Source organism: Aquila chrysaetos, chromosome 2 (genome assembly GCF_900496995.4).
Source record: "Aquila chrysaetos chrysaetos chromosome 2, bAquChr1.4, whole genome shotgun sequence".
NCBI lineage: Eukaryota > Metazoa > Chordata > Aves > Accipitriformes > Accipitridae > Aquila > Aquila chrysaetos.
The window spans coordinates 25,604,098-25,624,287 of NC_044005.1; the positions used below are offsets into that span (position 1 = coordinate 25,604,098).

A 20,190-nucleotide genomic window follows, 5' to 3' on the forward strand; every position below is an offset into this window, starting at 1 on the left:
CTTTAAGACATTTACTCTCATTGACAGCATGCGAGGGCCTAGCAGAGGCTGTTCTGCATCCCTTTCTTTCAATTTGAGTCCTCCAATCATAAAAAAATTTAAGGTTTTAAGTTATGGTTGAAGACCGGAATAATGCATAGCCGGTTGTTTCAAACTGCAGTAGTTATCTACTATTAAGCCAGTCACAACAGAACTGACATTTAAATGGCTGCCTGATTTGAAAATAAGCCTGCCACAGTACTTGAAAAGCATTCAGCAAGATAAAGCAGCTGCTTAAGGTACTAAGAAAGCAGGCTACAATTCGAGATGACAAGCATTAACTGCACTGAAAAGAAAAAAAAAAGTTATTTTTAAGAATAATTTGCCAGCCGGAAAAGACAGTTGTCAATAAAGAGGAGATAATGCAGAAAACCTAAGTCTACCAAAGTGCCTTTTATCCCAACTCTGATCCCCATCAGAGAGTTCACAACAGCTCTGCCACTCTGATCATCAGGTATGGCTGGCAGTACTTCAAAACAGCAGTGAAGTTCTCACCCACAATGTACTGTGGTCACACTACCCGGTTTCAGTATCCCAGTGATGTCTTAGTTAGATGTCTGATGCTGCTGGCAAATTTTTGTACCTCTGGCAGTTTTAAGCATTAATGAACACTCCTAAAATAATCACCAAATCAAAACATACACACATGCATCAGTTCAGCTTTAATCAGCAATGGAGGCAGGTTTATGGTAAGCTGCTAGCCTTCACAATGAAGCAATGCACTCTGTTCTGGGCCTGAGGAACAGAGCATGGCAGATAAGACACCTAAGCTTCAGTGTTCAAAAACAAAAAGACTGTTTCAAACTATCTTTCTCCATTTCCAAACTAGTCCTCAACTGACAGCGAACCCATCAGCTCACTAACTGACATTCACTACACACTGAGCTCAATTTAGCAGGCCATTATATCACATGGAGAAACACAAGCAGGCAGGAGAACCTCTACTCCTTCAGCAATGACCTGCAACTTACTCATAACAGAGTGGGAAAGGCACACTTTTTTTCTGACTGTTCACCTCTAAGAAACTGCATTAGATACTATTATCCTCAACCTACATGCTCAGAAGATAAATAACCTAAATGGCAGAGGCATGAATGGCTGACAGCTTGGGAGCATCCTGAAGAGGTTGCAGTTTTTGTGTTAGCCCTGCACTCTGGATGGGTATGAACCCACAGGAGGAAAAGACTGTAGGTTCATACTAAAGCTCTTTCAAAGCCAATAAAAACCACTAAGCTTCAACGAGGCCTACAGCTCGCAGACAAGCAGCAGCACCCACTGGGAGGAGAGACTAAGGGTGGTGAGCACTGAAAAATCTGACTAGAGTACAGGAAGAGGCTTCCAGAAAGCAGCTCCGAGGGAGTGGGGGAGCCGGCTTCAGGGCAGGGCCCCAGCAACAGAACCAACTCTGCCAGGGCCCGGCGAGCACTAGGCGGCGGCTCTTCCTCCTTCTACCGAGCCGACAAGAACAGCGGGCTGGAGGATGAGCGGATACTCACAAACGGCAGCTGGCACCTCTGTACTGACCCGAACTGGGAGAAGTACTCCTTCAGCTCCTCTGTGGGAGAAACGCACACCTGGTTACACGGGCCGCGCGGCCGCAACCGCCCTGGCCCGGCCCCCACGGCCAGTACCGGCATACGCGGCGGGGCCGTCTACCTCCCGCGCCAGCCCCAGCGCCGGTGGGGGGTGAGGCGGGCGGCGCAGACTCACTGCTCGACACCGTCCAGGGAACCTCAGCCACGAAGATGTCGAAGAGCCGCCTGGAGCGGCGCCCCGCCGCCCGCGCCGCTCTGGCCGCCGCCATCTTGGGAGCTGCGACGGAAAGGCGGGCGGCCGGCCCCGCCCCGGCAGTGCGCAGCACCGCCCGCCGCCCTCTGCGGCCTGGCCAAAATGGCGGCGGCCGCGGCCCTGACCCGGGAGGGTGGGGAGGACGCCTTCCGCCGGCTTTTTCGCTTCTATCGGCAACGTGACGCGTCGGACCTGCGGGGTGTGGTGGACTTCTCCGTGCCGGGGGGCCAGGTAACGCTGGGCTCCCCCTGCCCTCGCCCCGCGGCGCGCTTCGAGCTCGTCCCGCCTTCTGAGGGGTGTCGCGGTGTTTCAGCGCGGTGCCGTGGCGGTCTTGCTGCAGCCTGTGTTCTCCAGCTGCTGCTTCCCGTCGTGCTCGACGCCAAGTCTCCAGTACCGTCCCGTTACTAGCTGGAAGACGCTGCCCTCCAGCGCTGAGCCTCTTACGGACCGCTATAATGTGTAAAAGCTAGTTGCGCGACTAGAGACGAGCAGCCGAGGAAGGGCGTGCAGCTGTGAGGGTCCAGGGCCCCTCTGCCCCCGGGACCCAGAGGCAGGCTTGCCCAGGGTCCCCTTGGGCCGGCTGCCCGCGGGGTTACGGGGCCCTGCCCGAGGGCACGAGCTGCTGTCCCTGCTGCCTCTGGCCAGCATGCCACTTGTTCACAGGTTTACCACTTTTGCTTATGTTTATTTATTACCATAATGTTTAATTAGCTTTCTACGCTGCAGTAAGGGATCTCTAAAGCCTCTAATAGAACCATGCATTACTTAAGGGAAGTAAAGGAACATGTGGATGGAAAAAAGTAAGTTTCAGTGTTGGAGCTGGCACTATTTCCTGGGCCTGCTGGTCCTTGGCTCTGAAATACCTGAGTGAGGTGGAGAGGGACCTGGGATCAGTTTCCCCCCCGCTATGCAGTGTGTGCCCAGGGTTCTTGCTGTCTTCCCCGTGATAAAGTTTCTTCTCTTTTCTTACTCCTGTATAATAAATAAACATTTGGCTTAGCCATCAGGGCAAGCCCTACTGTTGCAGTGGATTAGGAGCCTGTAGTCAGGAGCACAGCTGAAAGTAGTGGCCATCATGGTTAGTAGTTTACCGTGTGTTGAGTGATGAAGGAATGATCCTTTAAAGTCATCTTGTGTTTTGTCACCTCACAAAAGGGTAATGGGTATCTGCTGAAGAATTGTTAACCAGGGATTTTCTATGTATGAGCTTATATGAAAAAAGGGAGTAGGGAATATAGTTAAAATGAAACTTTGCCTAGTTTTTCTTAGTTCAAATGCTTAGCCTTTTCTTTTTACCGTTGTATTAGAATATATATTTTTTTTATCTTTTCAGACTATAATTTTGATATTGTTAATGGGACACAAAACCTGACCCATATGAAATTGTTCAGGGCATTAGCATTAAACAAGGGAGTTGTTAACATTTCAGCCTTTCTTGAGCTTGCAGTAATCCTTTATCAAATAAAGGATTCCAGCATTACAGCCCTTCTGGGAAATTCAAAGTACTTGAAAGCATCACAAGCATCTGTCCCCTCTCCATATCATTCTTTTAGTTCCTGTTACCTTCTAAGATCAGTTGATAGCTTACTAGTGAAACCATCTTTTATTTCTCTTTCCCCCAGGTTAAAAACATCTGGCTTTTTTCATTAAGAAGAGCTACAGGCCAGGCAGATTAGCCCAGATACTATTGTTCCTTTTCTTTCAGAAAACTGCTTCAAATGATTGAGTTCTCTAGTGATGTGTGACATACCCCAGCTGCCCTGCTACCAGGCTTATTTAACTGATTCAGCACATGTAATTCTTCAGCATAGAAACAGCTTCTGTTCTCCAGAAGCCCTGGCAGCAGCTGGTGTGTAAGCAGTTTGAGAAGGCAGAGAGGTGGTAGAGTCTTAGTCAAAGGAATAGCCTTCCTGGGGATGTTCTGCAGGCAGGACTCTGAGCTAAGCTCTTCAAGGCTGGCAGTCGCAAAGCTGCTTTTTGCAGAGAGCTGAAGAATTGGTAAAACTGAGTGTGTTGCCAGAAGCTGCTGCCCAGCAGTAGTTCAGAGTTTTCTTACAAATTCTATGTACGTAATTTAGACCTGTTGCTCAGAAGACGTTAAACGGACCTGTCAGCCTGCAAAGAGACTGATTTATACATTCACTGCTGCAGAGTCTGTGTGCAAAGGCCTTAATTTCATATACACTTTAAATTGTCATAAACAGAGTCTTGCCTGTCTCTGCCTGCTTATTCTCACTGTGCTTGGCCAGCTCTTTCCTTACATGAGCCTGTACTTTTGCACAGGCACGTGGAGAGCTGGACTAGGGAACTAAGCCAGAAGAAAAACAACCTGCCTCAACCCTGCCCTCCCTAAGACAGTTCGCAGCCCTAAGGGAGGAAGGGAGTGGGAACACAGTGGATGAGTTTGGTTTTTTTCAGCAAGTGTCGGCTTATTGCAGCTTAAATATGTGTGTTATTGCAACCCGAGAGACTACTTCAAGAAAATATATCTTGCTAAGCCTCGAGCTGTTGGCCCTGCTGTTGGAAACAGAAGTGGCAATGTGGTATTCAGAATTTACAGAGTTTCTGCAGTCCTTCACATCAGACAACTGTGGCCACTTCATCACTGTACTACTTCTCCTTCTGTACATTACAGATGAGAATAGTCATCTACCCTATGGGATCATGAGCAACTTGTATTTGGAACATTCTTTGAAGGTATAAAGTGTTGGGGATACTAAATATTGCTCTCTAATGGAGATTGATAATTACCAGAATGTTTTATAATGATGAGGCTGTACTGTGGAAATGGACAAATAGTGCCGATTTTTTTTCTCATTGGTATAAAATGTTTGGGTTTTTTCATGAATGGAGGGCACCTCTCCTGATCCCTAAGTATTGTAAAAACTGTAGGTACCTTTTGATTCTTGTGTTAAGTACACACTAGCTATGTTAGCAGCATGCCTTGTTCTGCTCACAGTTGCTTAGACAATAGTTCTGTGGTACACCTGGCATTTTCACAAGACTTACCTTGGAATATGATAGCACTCTTTCTTATAGGTGCTATTTTTGGATGGGTTTTATATTTCTTCCTTTTTTTTTTTCTTTTTCTTTTAACCAGATCTGTTTTCTTTTGCCAGGTGTTCAGATCACAGCTCAGTATTTCTTCAGTCAGTGATCAAGATGCCTACAGAGCTGGCTTACAGCCAGTTAGCCAGTGGAAAGCTTATGGCCTCAATGGGTATCCAGGTAGGTACTTCTGATTTCAAGAAAAATTAAACACAACCTTGTTGCTTTGGATTCAGGCATCTTCTATCTTACCCTCCTTGCCCTGCCTGAAAAAGCTATTTTGGTTTGCCGAAGTGTAAGTTAATGTTATTTTAACTGCAGGAGGACAAATGGGTCAGCTAAAGGGTGGGTTGTGACAATATATATGAAGGTGAGAACAGAAGGGCCAGTTGTTTCAAAGTCACTGATCAACCAGTCCATCCCTTGTGAGAATTGATTCCTGTTGACTTTCATAGAGATTTTATATTTCTGTAGCATCTATTTTTCCTCAATATATATCATGAAAATTAGATAAGTGACTGAAATACAGTCATTTTGGGGCTGAAGTGTGACATCTACTTCCTGGTGTAGAACACTGAGCACAATAAGTGAGTAAGAACCTCTTGTCCTATTCAAGGTACAGAGTAATTTCATTAGGCAGGTTATTTCAAAAACTGAAATGTGTCTTAGGTTTGCAGGTCACCGGGTAGAATCACAGAAATATGTTCGGTTGGAAGGGACCTCCAGAGGTCTAATCCAAGTCCCCGCTTAAAGCAGGGTGAAGTTGAAAGTTAGATCAGGTCACTCAGAGCTTTGTATGGGTGAATTTTGGAAATCTCCAAGGATAGAGATTACACATCCTCTCTGGGCATCTGTTCCAGTGTTTGGCCACTTGTTGTGATCTCTTTCCACCTTCTGTCTAATCAAAATTTGCCTTGCTGTAATTTGTGACTGTTGCCTCTCATAATCTTGCTGTGCACCTCTGAGAAGAGTCTGGCTCCACCTTCTCTGTATGCCCCTTTAGGTAGCTGTTACTAATATAGGCCAATGTGTAATCAGCCTTTATTGCCGCAAGGGTGCACTACTGACTCATGCTCAATTTGTCCTCCAGGACCCCCAAGTCCTTTGATTTAGAGCTGCTCCCTGGTCCTCAGGCCGTACTGTTGCATGGGGTTATTCTGCCCTAGGTGCAGGATTATCACTGTTGAACTTCCTGAGGTTCTTGTTGGCCCATTCCTTTGGTTTGTCAAGGTCCCTTTCAGTGGCAGCAGTAGCCTCCAGCATATCCACTGTTGCCCCAATTTAGTGTTATCTGTAAATGTGATGAAGATGAATGTCCCGTCATCCAGGTTGTTGATGTAGATGTAGTTATCAGTCTTGGCACCAACATCAACCTGAGGAACACAGCTCATAACAGCCACTGGTTAGACTTAGAACCATCAAATCACTATTCTTTAAGCCTGGTGGCCCAGCCAGCTTTTGCTCAACCTTTTAGTTTACCCATGAAATCCGTGAGCCCCCAGTTTGGCTCCAGTGATGCTGCAGGAGACTGATTGGAAAACTGTGCTAAAGCCGAGGTAAACAGCACCCCCTGCTCTCCACTTGTCTGGGCGTCTCACTGTAGCAAGCAGTAAGGCTGGTTAGACAAAATTTGCCTTCGGTAAATCCATGCCCACTGTTCAAACCACTTTGTGTCTGGAAATGCCTGTCATGAAAATTTGCTCCATAATCTTACCAGGGGTTTTGGTAAGGCTGATGAGTTTGTAGTTCCCCAGATCCTACGTATTTCAGGGATTTTTGTTTGTTTGATTTTTGGTTTTTCTTGTGTTTCTTTTGGTTCATTGGGACTGCAGTCAGTGTCTGTGTGGGTTGCTATGAAGCCAGTCTACCGATTCTGAAACTGAGGCAGCCACGCTAGCCATCTGGCATGGTTAATACACAGGGAGTTGAATAACTTCAGGAGAAAGGCTTCCACCCCTTCTTGCCTCTAAATTTTTTTGTTCCACTTACTTGTCATATTATAGCTGCCCTTGCTTGGTCTCACTTGTCATTTTACGTCTGTCTAAACGTCTTTCCTAGCAATTACGTGGGGGGTGGATCACAAGTGTTCCACTTAACTGCATTTTTTCTTCTGCTTTGACAAAGAAAACGTTTCACTAAAATGAAATGCAAATATATTAACAAATTCTCAGTCCTGTTTAGAATCAAGTCGTGTGTGGACAAGAATAATATATTATCCTTTTTCAGCTACCTTTATCTGGACATCCTAAAGCACTATAATATATTTAACCAACTGCCCCAACAGCCCTCTAAAATAAGTTAGAATTTCTTTGGTTTGTTTATGGGCATATGGAAGGGAAGTTATTTGGTTTTGTCCCCACAGTGAGCAATGAAATATAAGACTAAGGAAGCTGGGCGAATTTCTGTTGCTGTGTCCCGAGTTCTGTGAGATGTGGGTGATGCTGTCTTTGCGTCTTTGTAACTGACACAAACTGGTTTTATGAGGGGTTGTTCTTGATGCTAGACATCTGTGTGTCTTACCCTTCCTTTGACTGAGGCTGGAGACCACTTTCACTAGGTGTAAATTAATTCCTAGTGTGCTGCAAGATTCTGCTGCAGTAAGAGAACTGCATCTGCTTCCTCAAGGCAGATTCTTTTAGTATACAGATCCCCGAAGAATTTGTCTTTTGGCCATTCTACTTAGACCAACTCTTTCAAGGCCAAGAGGTTCCATTGTGTTGCTGTCAAAGCTTGTCTGTGGTGTTCTTTAGTCAGCTCAGAAAGATTGCTACAGAAATACATTGCTTACTCTTCTCTCTCCTATGTGTGGTAAGTCACTGATTTCTAGTGCTATTAGCCCTCCCAGGAACTATTAGTCTTGAACGTTAGTGTAGAGTTTTATAGTAAAACTCTGCAACTGTTTGAAATTCAGGGTTTTCTGCCTTTCTTGGCATCAGAAGCATAGCAGTAACCCACTTTTTAGTTGTTCTTGCTTTTGTAAATCTAGACTAATCTGGTTTCTTAGGAGTAAGCAATGAAGGGTTTGGAGAGACATGAGTATGTTCTAAGCTTCTGATACAAGAGTCATAAAATTTGGATTCTTCTTCTCAGCTCTGTGTGTAACTAGCCCTCCAGGCTTCAATTCATTCGTTAATACCTGAGATAATACATACATAGTAGAGTATAATTTCGTTAAAGTAGTGAAGTGCTTTGAAAACCCCACATCAAAAGCTGTAGACGGGAAGGGCAATATTATTAGTCTGTTCTATGCAGAGGCCAAGAGAAAGTAAATTTAATGCTTCTGGCAAAGAAACTTCTTGTAACCAGACCTGTCAGAAGGCTGCCATAGTCTGAAGGTGCAGATGGAGTGAAATGAATGACAGTATATTATTAATACACTGAAGGCTCTTTTTCTAACCAGTTAATTTAATCTTGTGAGGTCTGTGAGGTATGCTGGCAGGAAGCTTTTTCTGTGCTTTTATTACCACTTTCATAAGGCTACAAGGCAAGTTTGTATCCTACTGAGACTCCTAGCCTTGCTTCTTCCTTTTTCATCTATTTTTTTGTTTATCTGTTTAACTTGATATGACTGAGAAGTTAAAAAAGACACAGTAGGGCAAAACCTTGAAACCTCCTTTTCCTTTGTTCCTCCTATACCCTTATCTCTCTTTGTATGTGAATTTTGTGTTGGCGAGTCTTACTGAATTGATAGTCTTTGAGAGAGTGCCTTGATTCTCAGGGTAGGTACAATACAGATTAATAGCATCTTCCCATCAGACGCTCATTCATCAATACTTTCGACCTGGCCTGGAAGGAAACACCCCTGGGGTGCTGGGGAGAAAGTTCCAGTGAAGAATCCTGTTAGCACTCATGCTGATGGCAGATCTTATGTCAAGGACTCTTGTCTGTTGAGATATAGACCAAATCAATTCATTTCGTCTCTGCTAACTCTCTTATTTGGGCTGCTGCTTGAACTCTGCCTGCGGTGCCTGGCTAAATGAATGTGCAGTCTATCTACATGTTTATTTTGTTTTGTTAATTAACAATGACTGCAAAGTATTTGCAGTCAGCAACAAGCAGTTTGGAATATAATTTGACTTTCATCCCCTTTGAGTGTTACAGTACCAAAATACAAAGACGGATACAACCAGACTTACCTGGAAATAAGCACAAAGCAAAGGAGAGGACAGTTTACATTACTAGAGACTTGCTCAGCCCATGGACTGCTCTCTGCAGTTCATGACACTGAAGTAGCAATAAGAAAACAGTATGAGTTGAGAGGCAGCAACAAGGTTAGTTTGAAGTCTAGAAAAACTAGGCCAGAATTACTTCAGCTTCGCAGGGTTCAAGAGCAAAATCTTGCTGAATCATTTCAAAATCAAATTACTCCAAAGCAGTTGGCTTTCCAAGTTCTTACTTCTTTACCTACCTGTAATCAATATACTTTACATTGATATGTCCTTTTTTGTCATTTTTTACTTGAACCACCATTGGCTGCCCTCCCTGCCTTCTTTCTACCTCATGGCCACCATTTGTTTGTACTGAAAAAACCAATAGGCTTTAACTTAACTATTCAGACCTGTTAATATATTTCATCAGCTTACATGTAAAGTCAGTGGTTGTATGTCTAAGGTGTTTTTTTGGTAACTCTGACCCCTGTCCTTTGCTCTAGTTTTAGGAAAAAAACAGGGAAATGCCTAATCATACTTTCTCCCCACCCCCTCCCTTTTTCTCTGTGGTCAGGGTTTATTTTCATACCAAACCCTTTCCTTCCGGGCTGCCAGCGTCATTGGGTGAAACAGTGTCTCAAGGTATACCCCCAGAAACCCAATGTCTGCAACCTGGACCTGCACATGGCTCCTGAGAAGACCATTGACCTGTGGGGACAGAGCAAGGAGCAGCTGAGGTAAGTTCACAGTAACCTTTGGTGGTCAACACTAACGGACCCAGAAGGTCTCGGCTCTGAGAAGGTCTAAGAAAAATGAGCAGGGAAGGGAAGCTGAAAAAGATTGTGTACATGCTGGCAGTATACAGATGGTGTCAGACATGCCAAGTTAAAGATGGATTTTTCATGGCTTCATGTGCATCCTTGTTAATTCTCTGCTTTCACACTCACAATGGGATTTTCTAGCAGCAAATTATTTCAAAGCCATCAGTCAAATGTAAAATAGTGACCCTGGCTGATATGATGGTGCTTGGAAGCTTGCTAAGCTCAGCTACAAGAGGAACCATGAGGTCCCTCTAGGCCTGAGTTTTCCTGAGGCAAAAGGGATCCTTTCCAAACACACCACTCATGCTAGCTCTTCTTCCCAGTCAGCTGTTGGACCTAGAATACTGTAATTGAAAGGCTGCTATCTGCACTTTTTTGAACTTCTCAAGTCAGCTAGTTTCTGTGGTTTTATTTTCCAAAGTATTTCTTTGTTTTGGTCTGGGGTGGTTTGGTTTTGGGTTTTGTTTTTTTTTTTTTCTTCATTCACTGTGAGATGGTGATTAAATGCACCATTTTAATGGCAGTCCTCTTTACTCTGAAAGGTTCTGTGGGTGACGCAGCTGCCTTTCTTCTACCTGATTTGGAAGTTAATGGAGAATTTGTCCAAGTTTTGAAGTCAAGTAGAAAGTTTGAAAGATTTTTTTTTTAATTAGTCACCTGTAAAAATACATACAAGAGAGATGCTGTTTACATTACACAGTCTTTTACTTATTTGGGTATTTATCATTACCTTGTTGATTTCACTGCTTATTTTTCATGATTGTTTCATGTGATGGAGTGACCAGAGTTACCTACAACTCCCATCTTCCACCTCAGTCTCTTAGTAAAATGAGACATGCTGAAATTTTTCTTCAAGAGTACTCTTAATGTCTGCAAGATATGGAATGGCAAAAGCAAGATTTGGACTCCTAAATGTTTGCACCTAGGAGAGAAGTTATGCCCCCACTTGTGTTTTCCAGGCTCAGTCTGAATTAGTTACAGAAATTTAGACACCTTTTATTGTGTTCCATCAAGGGTGAAAAATTGTTCTTTGAAAGTATTGTGCATTGTGCCCTACAGCTGACAAAAGTGGGGTACGTTCCAGCTTGACGGGCCTTTCCCAGCAGCACCTCCTGCATGCACAGAGAATGATCAGAACAGAGGTTAATTTGCAGCTGAATCCAGTTCAGTTGAAAACAGTGTTTGGAAGAGTGATGGCTGGCAGAAACACTGGCAGTTTTATTAAGCACTTGCCTGAGTCTTCAAGTGAGCAAACTGCTGTATTTGTGCTTTTACCTAGGGGACAGCAGATCATGCTAGCCAAGTGAAAGCCTTTCAGGGAGGGGAGAAACAGAGTGCTTAACTAAAAAGAGGTCTGCTTCCAAGATTGGACACAACTGCAATGCTTTTTAAAGCCATCAGGAAGATGCATAAATGTGCTTGGGTCATGGCTTATCTTCTTTTTTCAGGATGCAGGAATTATGAGGTAGGGAGAGTCCATACAGTTCCTAGAAATGTATGCTATGCTCTCTTCACAAAGTGGAGTTGGGGTATTTTCTTTAGTGCTGGGGACAATTAAAAGCATGAAAGTGGGTAGAGAAGGGATATATATATCCCTGTGTATAAGGAAAAGGCTGGGCGAATTTTATAGATGCAATCATTCACCAGTGAATAAAGACAAAAGGGAGCTTCAGACCGAAGTCCCCCTGCTGTTCAGTCTTGTTCTCTTTCTAACATAGTTATACCAGAATTTCTCTGTGCTTTCTTGTAGGAGCATCTGCTGCTACAGCTCTAGGAACTCTTTGTTTCCAGATATGTAACACTCAGGCTTTCCTCTCCTTAGCAATCACACGTGAAATCACATGCAAAATACTAAGTTCTGGGAATAAGGACCTACCAAGCATATTAGGGTTCCTGCTTTTGTGCAAACACTCTAGCACTGTAGCAAAAGTGCACTTTCAAAAGGCACATGCTAAAAATATTTAATTATGAACATGAAGTTTGTCGATTGAAAGATGGAGAGGAACAAGTTGTGGGCTCTCCCTTTTCTAAATGCTGTGTTACCTGCTTGTAGGCTCCATAAATTGTTCCAAGCAGCATGTATTTGACAGTTCATGTGTTGCTGCATTATGGTAATTGCAGTTGCTATTACCCTATGACAAAGATGGAAACTGGAGAGATGACTTTCTTTCAATAATCAGTGAGCTATGAAAAATTACTAAAGGTAAAGAAACTGGCCTTTTACTCCTGTTTCTGGTTTAGCTTAGGAGCTGTCAGTGCGGTATAGGTGAAGGGCAGAAACAAGCTGTGTATCCAGGTAGAAGTGCACATTAAATGCAGATGCTTGGCTGAGACTTGACCATGGCAGCACAAATATGAATCCTGTTTTGTAAGAGAGTATGTCTTACTGCACTAATGAGGCTATAAATGAAAGCCAACCGTCTGGTGCTACTGTTTATCATGACGTTCTGAGTACATGTCCCTTTTCTTTCTTTACAATAACACATGACTTAGCTTGAGAAAAGAAGCTGAAATTCCTGGAATAAGTGGACCAGAAGATAGATGTGTACCTTCCTTTTTGCATTTGTCACTAGCATGTTTCTATCTTATTTACTATAGTAATATTTTTTGTAACTTTTTAAGGACTTTTCTGTAGGCCATAGTAAAAGCCTATCCCCGAGGTCTTTTCCTGCCTTCACCACCTTCAAGTAAGAATGGTAAATTGGCGTGTGGCTTCAGACTACTGAGCCCCTCTGCATTAGGGCTGTCACTTGAGAAGAACAGTTTTTTGTCCTGCATAGCAGTCTGGATAGGGGATACCTGCAATCTAGACTTCTTGACATTACAAGAATTGTACGGTCATAGCTAGAGCAGTCTTGCTTACTGAACATTGAGTCAGTCCATCCTAAGGACTTCTTGTAAAAGTACCAAGTAGTAGAACTAATGGTCCTTTGCAGTATTATGCAGCTTGATATGCTTTACTGTCAGGCGAAGCAGTTTCCCTTCTTGTCATTTTCCATTAAGTGCCTAGAATATTTTTCCCTTGTGTTTGCAGCTTTTAGATCTTTAGAGATTCTGTTCTTTCACTTTCAGGTGCTCAAATAGTACATACTTAATTCTGATTCTAAATCTGTACCAGTTCATTGTGTTGTCTCCATCTGATAACCCGTTATGTACTATGTTGAAAATACAAGCTTTCAAACTGACAGCAGTTGGCAGTAGGCCCTATAGCTTGCACAAATTGCATGAACTGAATTTTCGAGGTCTTTGGAGGAAAAAAATAATGGCACTGAAAATAAAAGTTTAGCATTGATGGTTTTAGTAGGCTGTCATATAGATGAGTGAATCTCATTACTGTATGCTGCACTACCAGAAAACCCCTCAGAAATTAACACATATCCTATTTTTTTCCATTTTGTCTTTGCAGAAGGAAAGGTTCCAGTAAATGGGAGCCCAGAAGCTTACTGGAGAAGCTGCGCTGGGTGACCCTTGGTTACCATTATAATTGGGATACCAAGGTATTGAAATTAAATTCTTCTTCATTTTTCTTAGCTGTAAGCACTCCGAATGGCAGACAGAGGAGGGTATCATGGAATAAAATGCTTGTGATCCTACAAGACAGCCTTGAGGAAAGGCTGTAACAAACCATGCTTGTAAGAACATTTTAATCTGTATTAGTTTACTGTGAAGGATTTAACAGTGTAAGTCCATTGCTGCAATCCTTCCTTTGAAAGGTAGCATGGTAGCATATACTCAGCTCTAGACCTGTGACTCTATTTTAGGGTAAGTCAGCAGTTTTACCCCACCAAAAGGGATAGTCACAAAAGCATCATTAACTACTTAAAGTGAGAATGACCTTGACTGCTTGAAGACAGCTGCTTCTGAGAAACTACTCCTGTTTGGAAGGGTGAGCGAGAGCAGGAGGAGACTGCTGCTGATGTGACTTTGAACTTAAGAGTCTGAACCAGTATAGTACAGTCTCACCAACCAACAGCTATTTTGGGGCTCCTGACCAAAATAAACTTTTTCGTAAGACTGAGTCAGATGGAGGCTGAGAAAGAATGGCAGAGTGAATATGCAGTCTTATCAGTATATTGCAGATACTTAACCAAATCTGCTTGCAGCCTTATATTTACCAGGTCAGCCTAGTATTGGGTGGCCTTAATAAAAACTCGGTTATTCCCTTCCAGTCCTCTCAGAATCACTCATGGGAGAGAGAAAAAATAGGTTTGCAATTGTTTCCTGTTTGTCCTATTCTTCAAAGAAGGAACAAAGATGCTTGTTTCAGAGCTCTGTTGATGAGATACAGAACTGTGTTTCCATTGGCAGCTATAGGTAGTGACCAAGTAGATCCTCAGGATGTTGGTACTAGCCTTAGGTATTAGTCTTAGTGACTTCAGGTTTGGCATCCAGATATAATGATTAACTCCATGATTAATTGAGTCCTGGCAGTCTCAGCATAGGCCCAGAATTAAATGACAAGAGGTAAACTTGCTGTGGTTGTGCCTATGTTGTAGTCATTTTCCAGGCAAATATTATGTCCTTCTCCATGACTATCAGCCAAACTTCTGAGTTCTCATTCAATGTTTGTTTCTAGTTGTATTTGCTGCTCTGATGTTCTGGGTGTGGTTTGGTTTTTTGTTTTTTCCCCTGCTCTTCTTCCTCCAGAAGTACTCAGCAAATCACCACACTCCTTTCCCCTCAGACCTTGCATTGCTGTCAGAACAAGTGGCTGCAGCCTGCGGGTTCCGGGGTTTCCAAGCCCAAGCAGGGATCTTGAACTACTATCATTTTGACTCCTCACTGGGAATTCATGTGGATGAGTCTGAACTAGACCATTCTTGGCCCCTTTTATCATTCAGGTGAGTCAAGAAGAGCACTCAAGTGTTGTGGAAGGATTGGTGGCTTTTTTCTATGGTTGCATCTGGTTATAGGAAGTTGGTATGATGTAGTTTGCTAATTGGGTATATAATCTTCACTCTCTGAAGATTTGAATAGTAGGAAGCTGTAGCTCAAGGGCATAGGTTTTTCTTTGAAGACTGCTTGAATAGCATGTGGAGCCTGGAGTGTAAGAGCTCTTTGCACAGAGCACATTGCTGTTCTAAAGCAGCAGGGTGGCAATGGGGTACTAGCAGGCAAAGATGAAATACCTCAGCAGAGCTTGAAACCTGGCGGGGCAACTGCTCACACTATGCCTACCTTGAACCAGGCCTCTTGGTCTGTTTTCCATGTTCTCATTGTAAAGTTGTTAACTAGGAGTCCATCTGGTTTTCTTCTTTGGGATTTTTTTTTTTTTTTTTTTTTAATAAAAGGATTTAGCTGCTATATTTTCTTACTGTACGTATAATTGTTCTCTACCTGAATTTGTCTTATCTTCTCTCTCCATTCTCATACCATCTCTAGTTTTGGGCAATCCTCGATATTTTTGCTTGGGGGCCTGAAGCGGGAGGAGGCTCCAACAGCAATGTTCATGCACAGTGGAGATATCATGGTGATGTCTGGCTTCAGCCGTCTGCTGTACCATGCGGTCCCCCGGGTCCTCCCCAACCCTGAAGGGACAGCTTTGCCTTCGTGCCTGGACCAAGCACTTTCTTCAGACCTTCCTGTTGGCTCAGTCATTGAGCACAGCTCTGATGAGGATTGGCAGGTCTGTGCCAAGTACTTGCAGTCTTCCCGCATTAATATGACTATTAGGCAGGTGTTGGCTGAGGGTCAGAAATTTCCAGAGGAATCTGGGACAGATGGAGAGGGCCGAGCACCCTCTGAAGACAGTCAGCATCAGGAGAACAGCAGAGCCAAGAGACTTAAACTAAATACAGAGAGCTGAGACCAGGAGATCATGCTGACATTGACCAGACAGGCAACCTCCACTGGAATTGGAAACTAATGTAATCATACTCGAAGTCACTTGTCTGTATTGGGATTAATAAACGTCTGCAGAATAAATGTAGTCCTTCTTGCTGTAAAAAACAGGTGGGGGAGAAAAAGAATTTAAAAGGAAAATAATTGTAAGTTCAGGACTGGGACTCAGGAGGTGAACCCTATTGCCCTTTTGTTGCAGACATTTACTGTACTCTGTTCCATTTAAAATACCTGTATGTCAGAGAATTTTAAGCTTGGTTCAGTGTGCTCATAAAGTATTCTGAAATCATTGGACAGAAAAGTGCTAGCAAAAGATACATAATTGCTATGTGTTAAAGAATCCTATTGGGCTTGTAAAGCTCAGCTGAAGTGCAGTAATAAGTATGAATGACAATAGGCTGCTAAGGGTGTGAGACCTACCTGCAGCATTTCTAAGAGAATTACCTCTACTGCAAAAACTGGTTCAGTGATCGGAAACTAGCAGCTCCCTTGCAACACCTGGTGTAAGCTTGCTGTAGTCCTGTGCTCTCCTTTTGCCTGCTTGCACCCCCTCAGCTGCAGCGGAAACTGCTCTTATGAGTGGAACTGGACTTTTTTTTGCATAACTCAGATTTTAGACAGAAACAATTGGGGGCAGTATCTCCTTAGAATACCTAGTAGCTCCCAGCTGGGTCTCCTCCCAACAGTAAGTATGTGTCTGAGCCCTACATCCCCATTCTTTCAAAACTGCCCCCCCTCTTAAGTGCCTGCAGATTATGGTCCTCCAGTCCCAAGCTAGCATCTTTAAGAAACAGAATGACTTGCAAGTAAAAGCAATGAAGTTGTAAATTAAGTACCTAAAAAATTAATCAGTGGCTATCTGTGTCACCCAAAGATAAATACATTGAAACAAAGAAAAGCACTAGCTTTTGTGCCAGTTCTCTTCCTCTCTGCTTTTTAATGTAATTTTAATTGTTGGAGTGGAATGCACTATCCCTGGGGTATTTTGTTGCACTTTCCCAATGAATAAACTTATTTGGTTTTTAAATTAAAGATCTCTATCAGTTTGGGGCTGGTTTTTTTCTTTTCTTTTTCTCTCTGTTAGTTATTTCAGTGTATTGTTAATGCTGCCACATCCCTTGTGCTGTTTCCTCCAGGCTTCCTTTGGATCTACTGCCTCTGCCAGCTCAGGTGGAGGAGCCCTGCTTATGTCTGCAGGGCTACTTTACTTAGGGGCGGTTCAGGGTTTGTTGGGCAGTTTCAGAGAGGTGTTGCCTGCAGTATCAAAGTCCAATTTAATATGTATGTGGCAGCGTTTCCTCATGGGGAAAGTATGTCTGGTCTGCTTATTTCATAGCAGGTGAATGTGTGTCTATGTGCAATTAATTCCTTACACAATACTGCAAAGAGCTCCAGTAATTTAATGTCTAAAATAATCAGATGTGGGTTTTAATATCAAATTCTATACCAGAAATGTGTCCTTTCTGTGTCCTAGGCCTGGTCTATTTACAGCCAAGGCCTGGGAGAGTGAATACTATTACACAGAGGTTACAACATGACCAGAAAGGAAAGTTGACTGAGTAGGTCTCAGAAAACAGCAAAACTCCCTTAATGGCACCTGAAGGTGGGGAAGGGGAGAGGAATATTTGCTTTCCTGATGGTGAGAAGGCAGACTGTCTGTTCTTCTCTCGAGAGGGATGCAAAATATCTGCCAACTCACTCAGCACTGAAGATGAGAGAAGACAGTCATGGAACTAGATGGTCGTGAACTGGAGCTGGTTTCTTCATGTCACAGGCTGAGGTTTAAGTCCATGGTTCTCATGTCTTGAGTTCCCTACAAGTATATAACAAATGACAAGCAATCATTTATTCAAGGACAAGAAACCATACCATTTATCCTCTGCAGTTTGAAATTGTAGGAAGTGCTGTAGACTACTGATAGCAATTGGGCATGGGAAGTATCTAGTGCACTGAGGCCTTATGTTTAGGTGTGACCGAGTTGAGAATTTGCTGAGTTACTGACTTGCAGTCAAGCTTCTTATCTAATGCCATTGTGAATGAGAGACAGCCCTGATCTAATTCTGTGTCAGATACCCAGAAAATGAAAAGTCCATGACCCAGAAATGGGAATATGGGAAACGACCTGGAAAAAAAAAAATCACCTGTGTACAAAGAGAAACAACTATAAGAAGGGAGAATTTCCTGAACTGCCAGCCTAGCAGCGAGCATCGGTTCTGTGACCACAGAAGAGTGGAGTACACATGAGCAAACCACAGTGCTGTTGTGGGCTCTGCAAGCTGTGCTTCCAGAACATGATTTTGAAGAGGCAGCTACAGCCCTGGGAAGAAGGTGGGGAATAGGGCTGCCTCAAGTGATACGCTCTGCTAATTTCCCTTCTAGGACAGAATGATTGGGAACCATTGACCTACTCTACACAGCTCTCAGGTGGTGATACTGCACCTCATTTGTTTAGGTTTGTGATGACACAACAGGATTTTTTATAGCACTGATTAAATTTTTGTCTCTATAGGTACCACAGATACTTGCTTGCATTCATATAGGCGCACACTGAGTAATCTCTGTAGCTTTTAATTCCTCTAAAGGAGAAGTACTGCCCAAGAGCCACAAGCACAAAATTGCATCAATGGCATAGGCAGTAGTCTTCTAGGATATCCAGCTGTGCACAGCTGAGGGGAGGGAAAAGAAGAGGTCGTCTGCACCAACTCTGCAAGAAAATTAATGTAATGAGTTGATTACAGGAAGATAATCCTGTTTAATTCAAGGCCACCTGGAAATGAAGCATGTTTACCACATGTTCTCTGTATATTATGTGATCTATAGATAAAGCTAACTGTCCAACACAGTTTAAACAATTACTGATTTTTTTTTATAATCAAGAGTAAAGGGAAAATAAAATCTCCAGTTAAATCGGAATCAAAGCACAGTGGGATGAATACTGGAAGCAGAAGAGGAAACTGCCTGTACAAACTTAGAATTTTCAGTCCTCTTGAGAGTACTGTGCTAGAGAAGTTCAGTGTTACAAACTGTACTGCTGGCTAGTGCCCAAGACAGATTTACTGCATGCCCTCTGCATGCCAACCAGGCAGTAACTTAAAGGCAAAGCAGTCCCCAGAGTAGTGCCTGCTGCCGGAATGATTCTGATCTTAGGTATTTTCCTTTCTTCGAGAGCTTGTTGACATTTCTTCCTCACTGTTCCACATCAGATTATTTCTACAGATAGTAGTAAGGTGCACCTAAGCTCCTCTATTTATGCTGTGTGCTCTCCTGAGCTACTAGGTAGGGAGAAGCTAGTAACTAGGGAAGAAGCTAGTAGGTAGGGAGTACCCAGATAGCACAGTATCTTTCTGCCATGGCTACAGGTCCGGGTTGAAGCCGGGTGCATCTTACGGAGTGTAGACGAGCTTGGATCTGTCTTCATCTATTAATGTAAGTCATTCTCATTCTCTGCATCACACCTGAAGCAGGATAGATTTAACACAGAAAAGAGACTTGTTGGTGACAAGATTGTCTTCCACTTAATTGGGATGCAAAATTAATTGAGCTATAATCCAGTGTGCTCTAAGCATACTTCAGTTCTGATGAAATCATAAAACTTGCCTGGGTCTGAACACATTACCTCAAAAAGTTAACGGAAGTACATGGACTGCAGAAATTAATGATCCAGAAAAATAAGTTGCTGGAGGCCTCAAAAGACCCATATATAAAAGGCCTTTTTTGGCTAATCTCTATGCAAGAAGAGACTTTGAGAGAAAACCAGTGACAGTCATACACAGTCTGCCGATGCCTCTGTAAATCCTAATAACCAAAGCTGGTTAAAAACAATCTGTAGCATAATGCTATAGATCTGGTACAAGAGGCACAAGATGTGGCTGATACAAGTTTAGCACAGTACAAAATGAGTTCCACTATTTATATTTAGCAAATGATAATCACAAATACCTTAATAAAACCATTTTTCTATACAAAGAAATGAACACTGACTAAGAATATGTTCACATATGCTCTAGTAAAGTTGAGGTGAGATAAAAGTTGCCACTGTGCAAGTTACAGCATAGATCATACAAGCTGTTTCCTTGCATCATCTTCTGATATCTGTAGTCAAAGGACCACAGAAATGGTGGCTGAAGGGACCTCTGGAGGTGTCTAGTCCAACCTCCCCCTAGGAATAGTGCTGTTGCCAACAGGCTATCTATGTGAGACGTGAGACTTAACTTAGAAACCAACCTTCCATGATGGAGACTTTACCACTTCTTTCAGTAACCTGTGCCAGTGCTGCCCTACCCACCTTAGGAAGAAATGTCACCTTATGTCCTGCCTGAGTTTCCCAAAATACAACTTGTAACCATTCCTTCTGCCTTTTTCTTACCATCTGTTACTACCAAGAATTTGGTTCCACTGCAACTCTTCTTCAAATAATTGAAGTCTACAGTTAGACTCGCCCCCCCCCCCCCCCCTTAGTCTCCTCTGTGCCACATGAAAGGACTCCATGACCCACAACATTTCCC

At 43.1% G+C, this 20,190-nt stretch overlaps 2 protein-coding genes across 3 annotated transcripts in view; one reads left to right on the forward strand and one right to left on the reverse strand.

The window, feature by feature from the left end:
* Positions 1 to 1,895, reverse strand: part of LOC115334618 (SRA stem-loop interacting RNA binding protein) — a 4,138-nt gene extending 2,243 nt beyond the window's left edge. Inside the window, exons 1-2 of the mRNA XM_029999032.2 lie at positions 1,750 to 1,895; positions 1,536 to 1,594 (exon numbers count right to left, since the gene is read on the reverse strand). Coding sequence (XP_029854892.1) covers positions 1,536 to 1,594; positions 1,750 to 1,843 — 153 coding nt within the window. The 5' untranslated portion in view covers positions 1,844 to 1,895. The remainder of the gene's footprint in view (positions 1 to 1,535; positions 1,595 to 1,749) is intronic.
* ALKBH1 (alkB homolog 1, histone H2A dioxygenase) lies at positions 1,874 to 16,717 on the forward strand. Of its 2 annotated transcripts, XM_029999011.1 has the most exons (7): positions 1,955 to 2,058; positions 4,463 to 4,524; positions 4,947 to 5,055; positions 9,598 to 9,760; positions 13,251 to 13,341; positions 14,492 to 14,685; positions 15,227 to 16,717. In XM_029999011.1, exons 2-7 carry the CDS (start codon positions 4,492 to 4,494, stop codon positions 15,648 to 15,650), a joined length of 1,014 nt encoding a protein of 337 aa, XP_029854871.1. In that variant the 5' UTR covers positions 1,955 to 2,058; positions 4,463 to 4,491; the 3' UTR covers positions 15,651 to 16,717. The 2 variants fall into 2 exon arrangements, with proteins under 2 accessions (XP_029854879.1, XP_029854871.1); XM_029999019.2 differs by lacking the exon at positions 4,463 to 4,524 and having other exon boundaries at positions 1,874 to 2,058.
* The last annotated feature ends 3,473 nt before the right edge of the window (positions 16,718 to 20,190 follow it).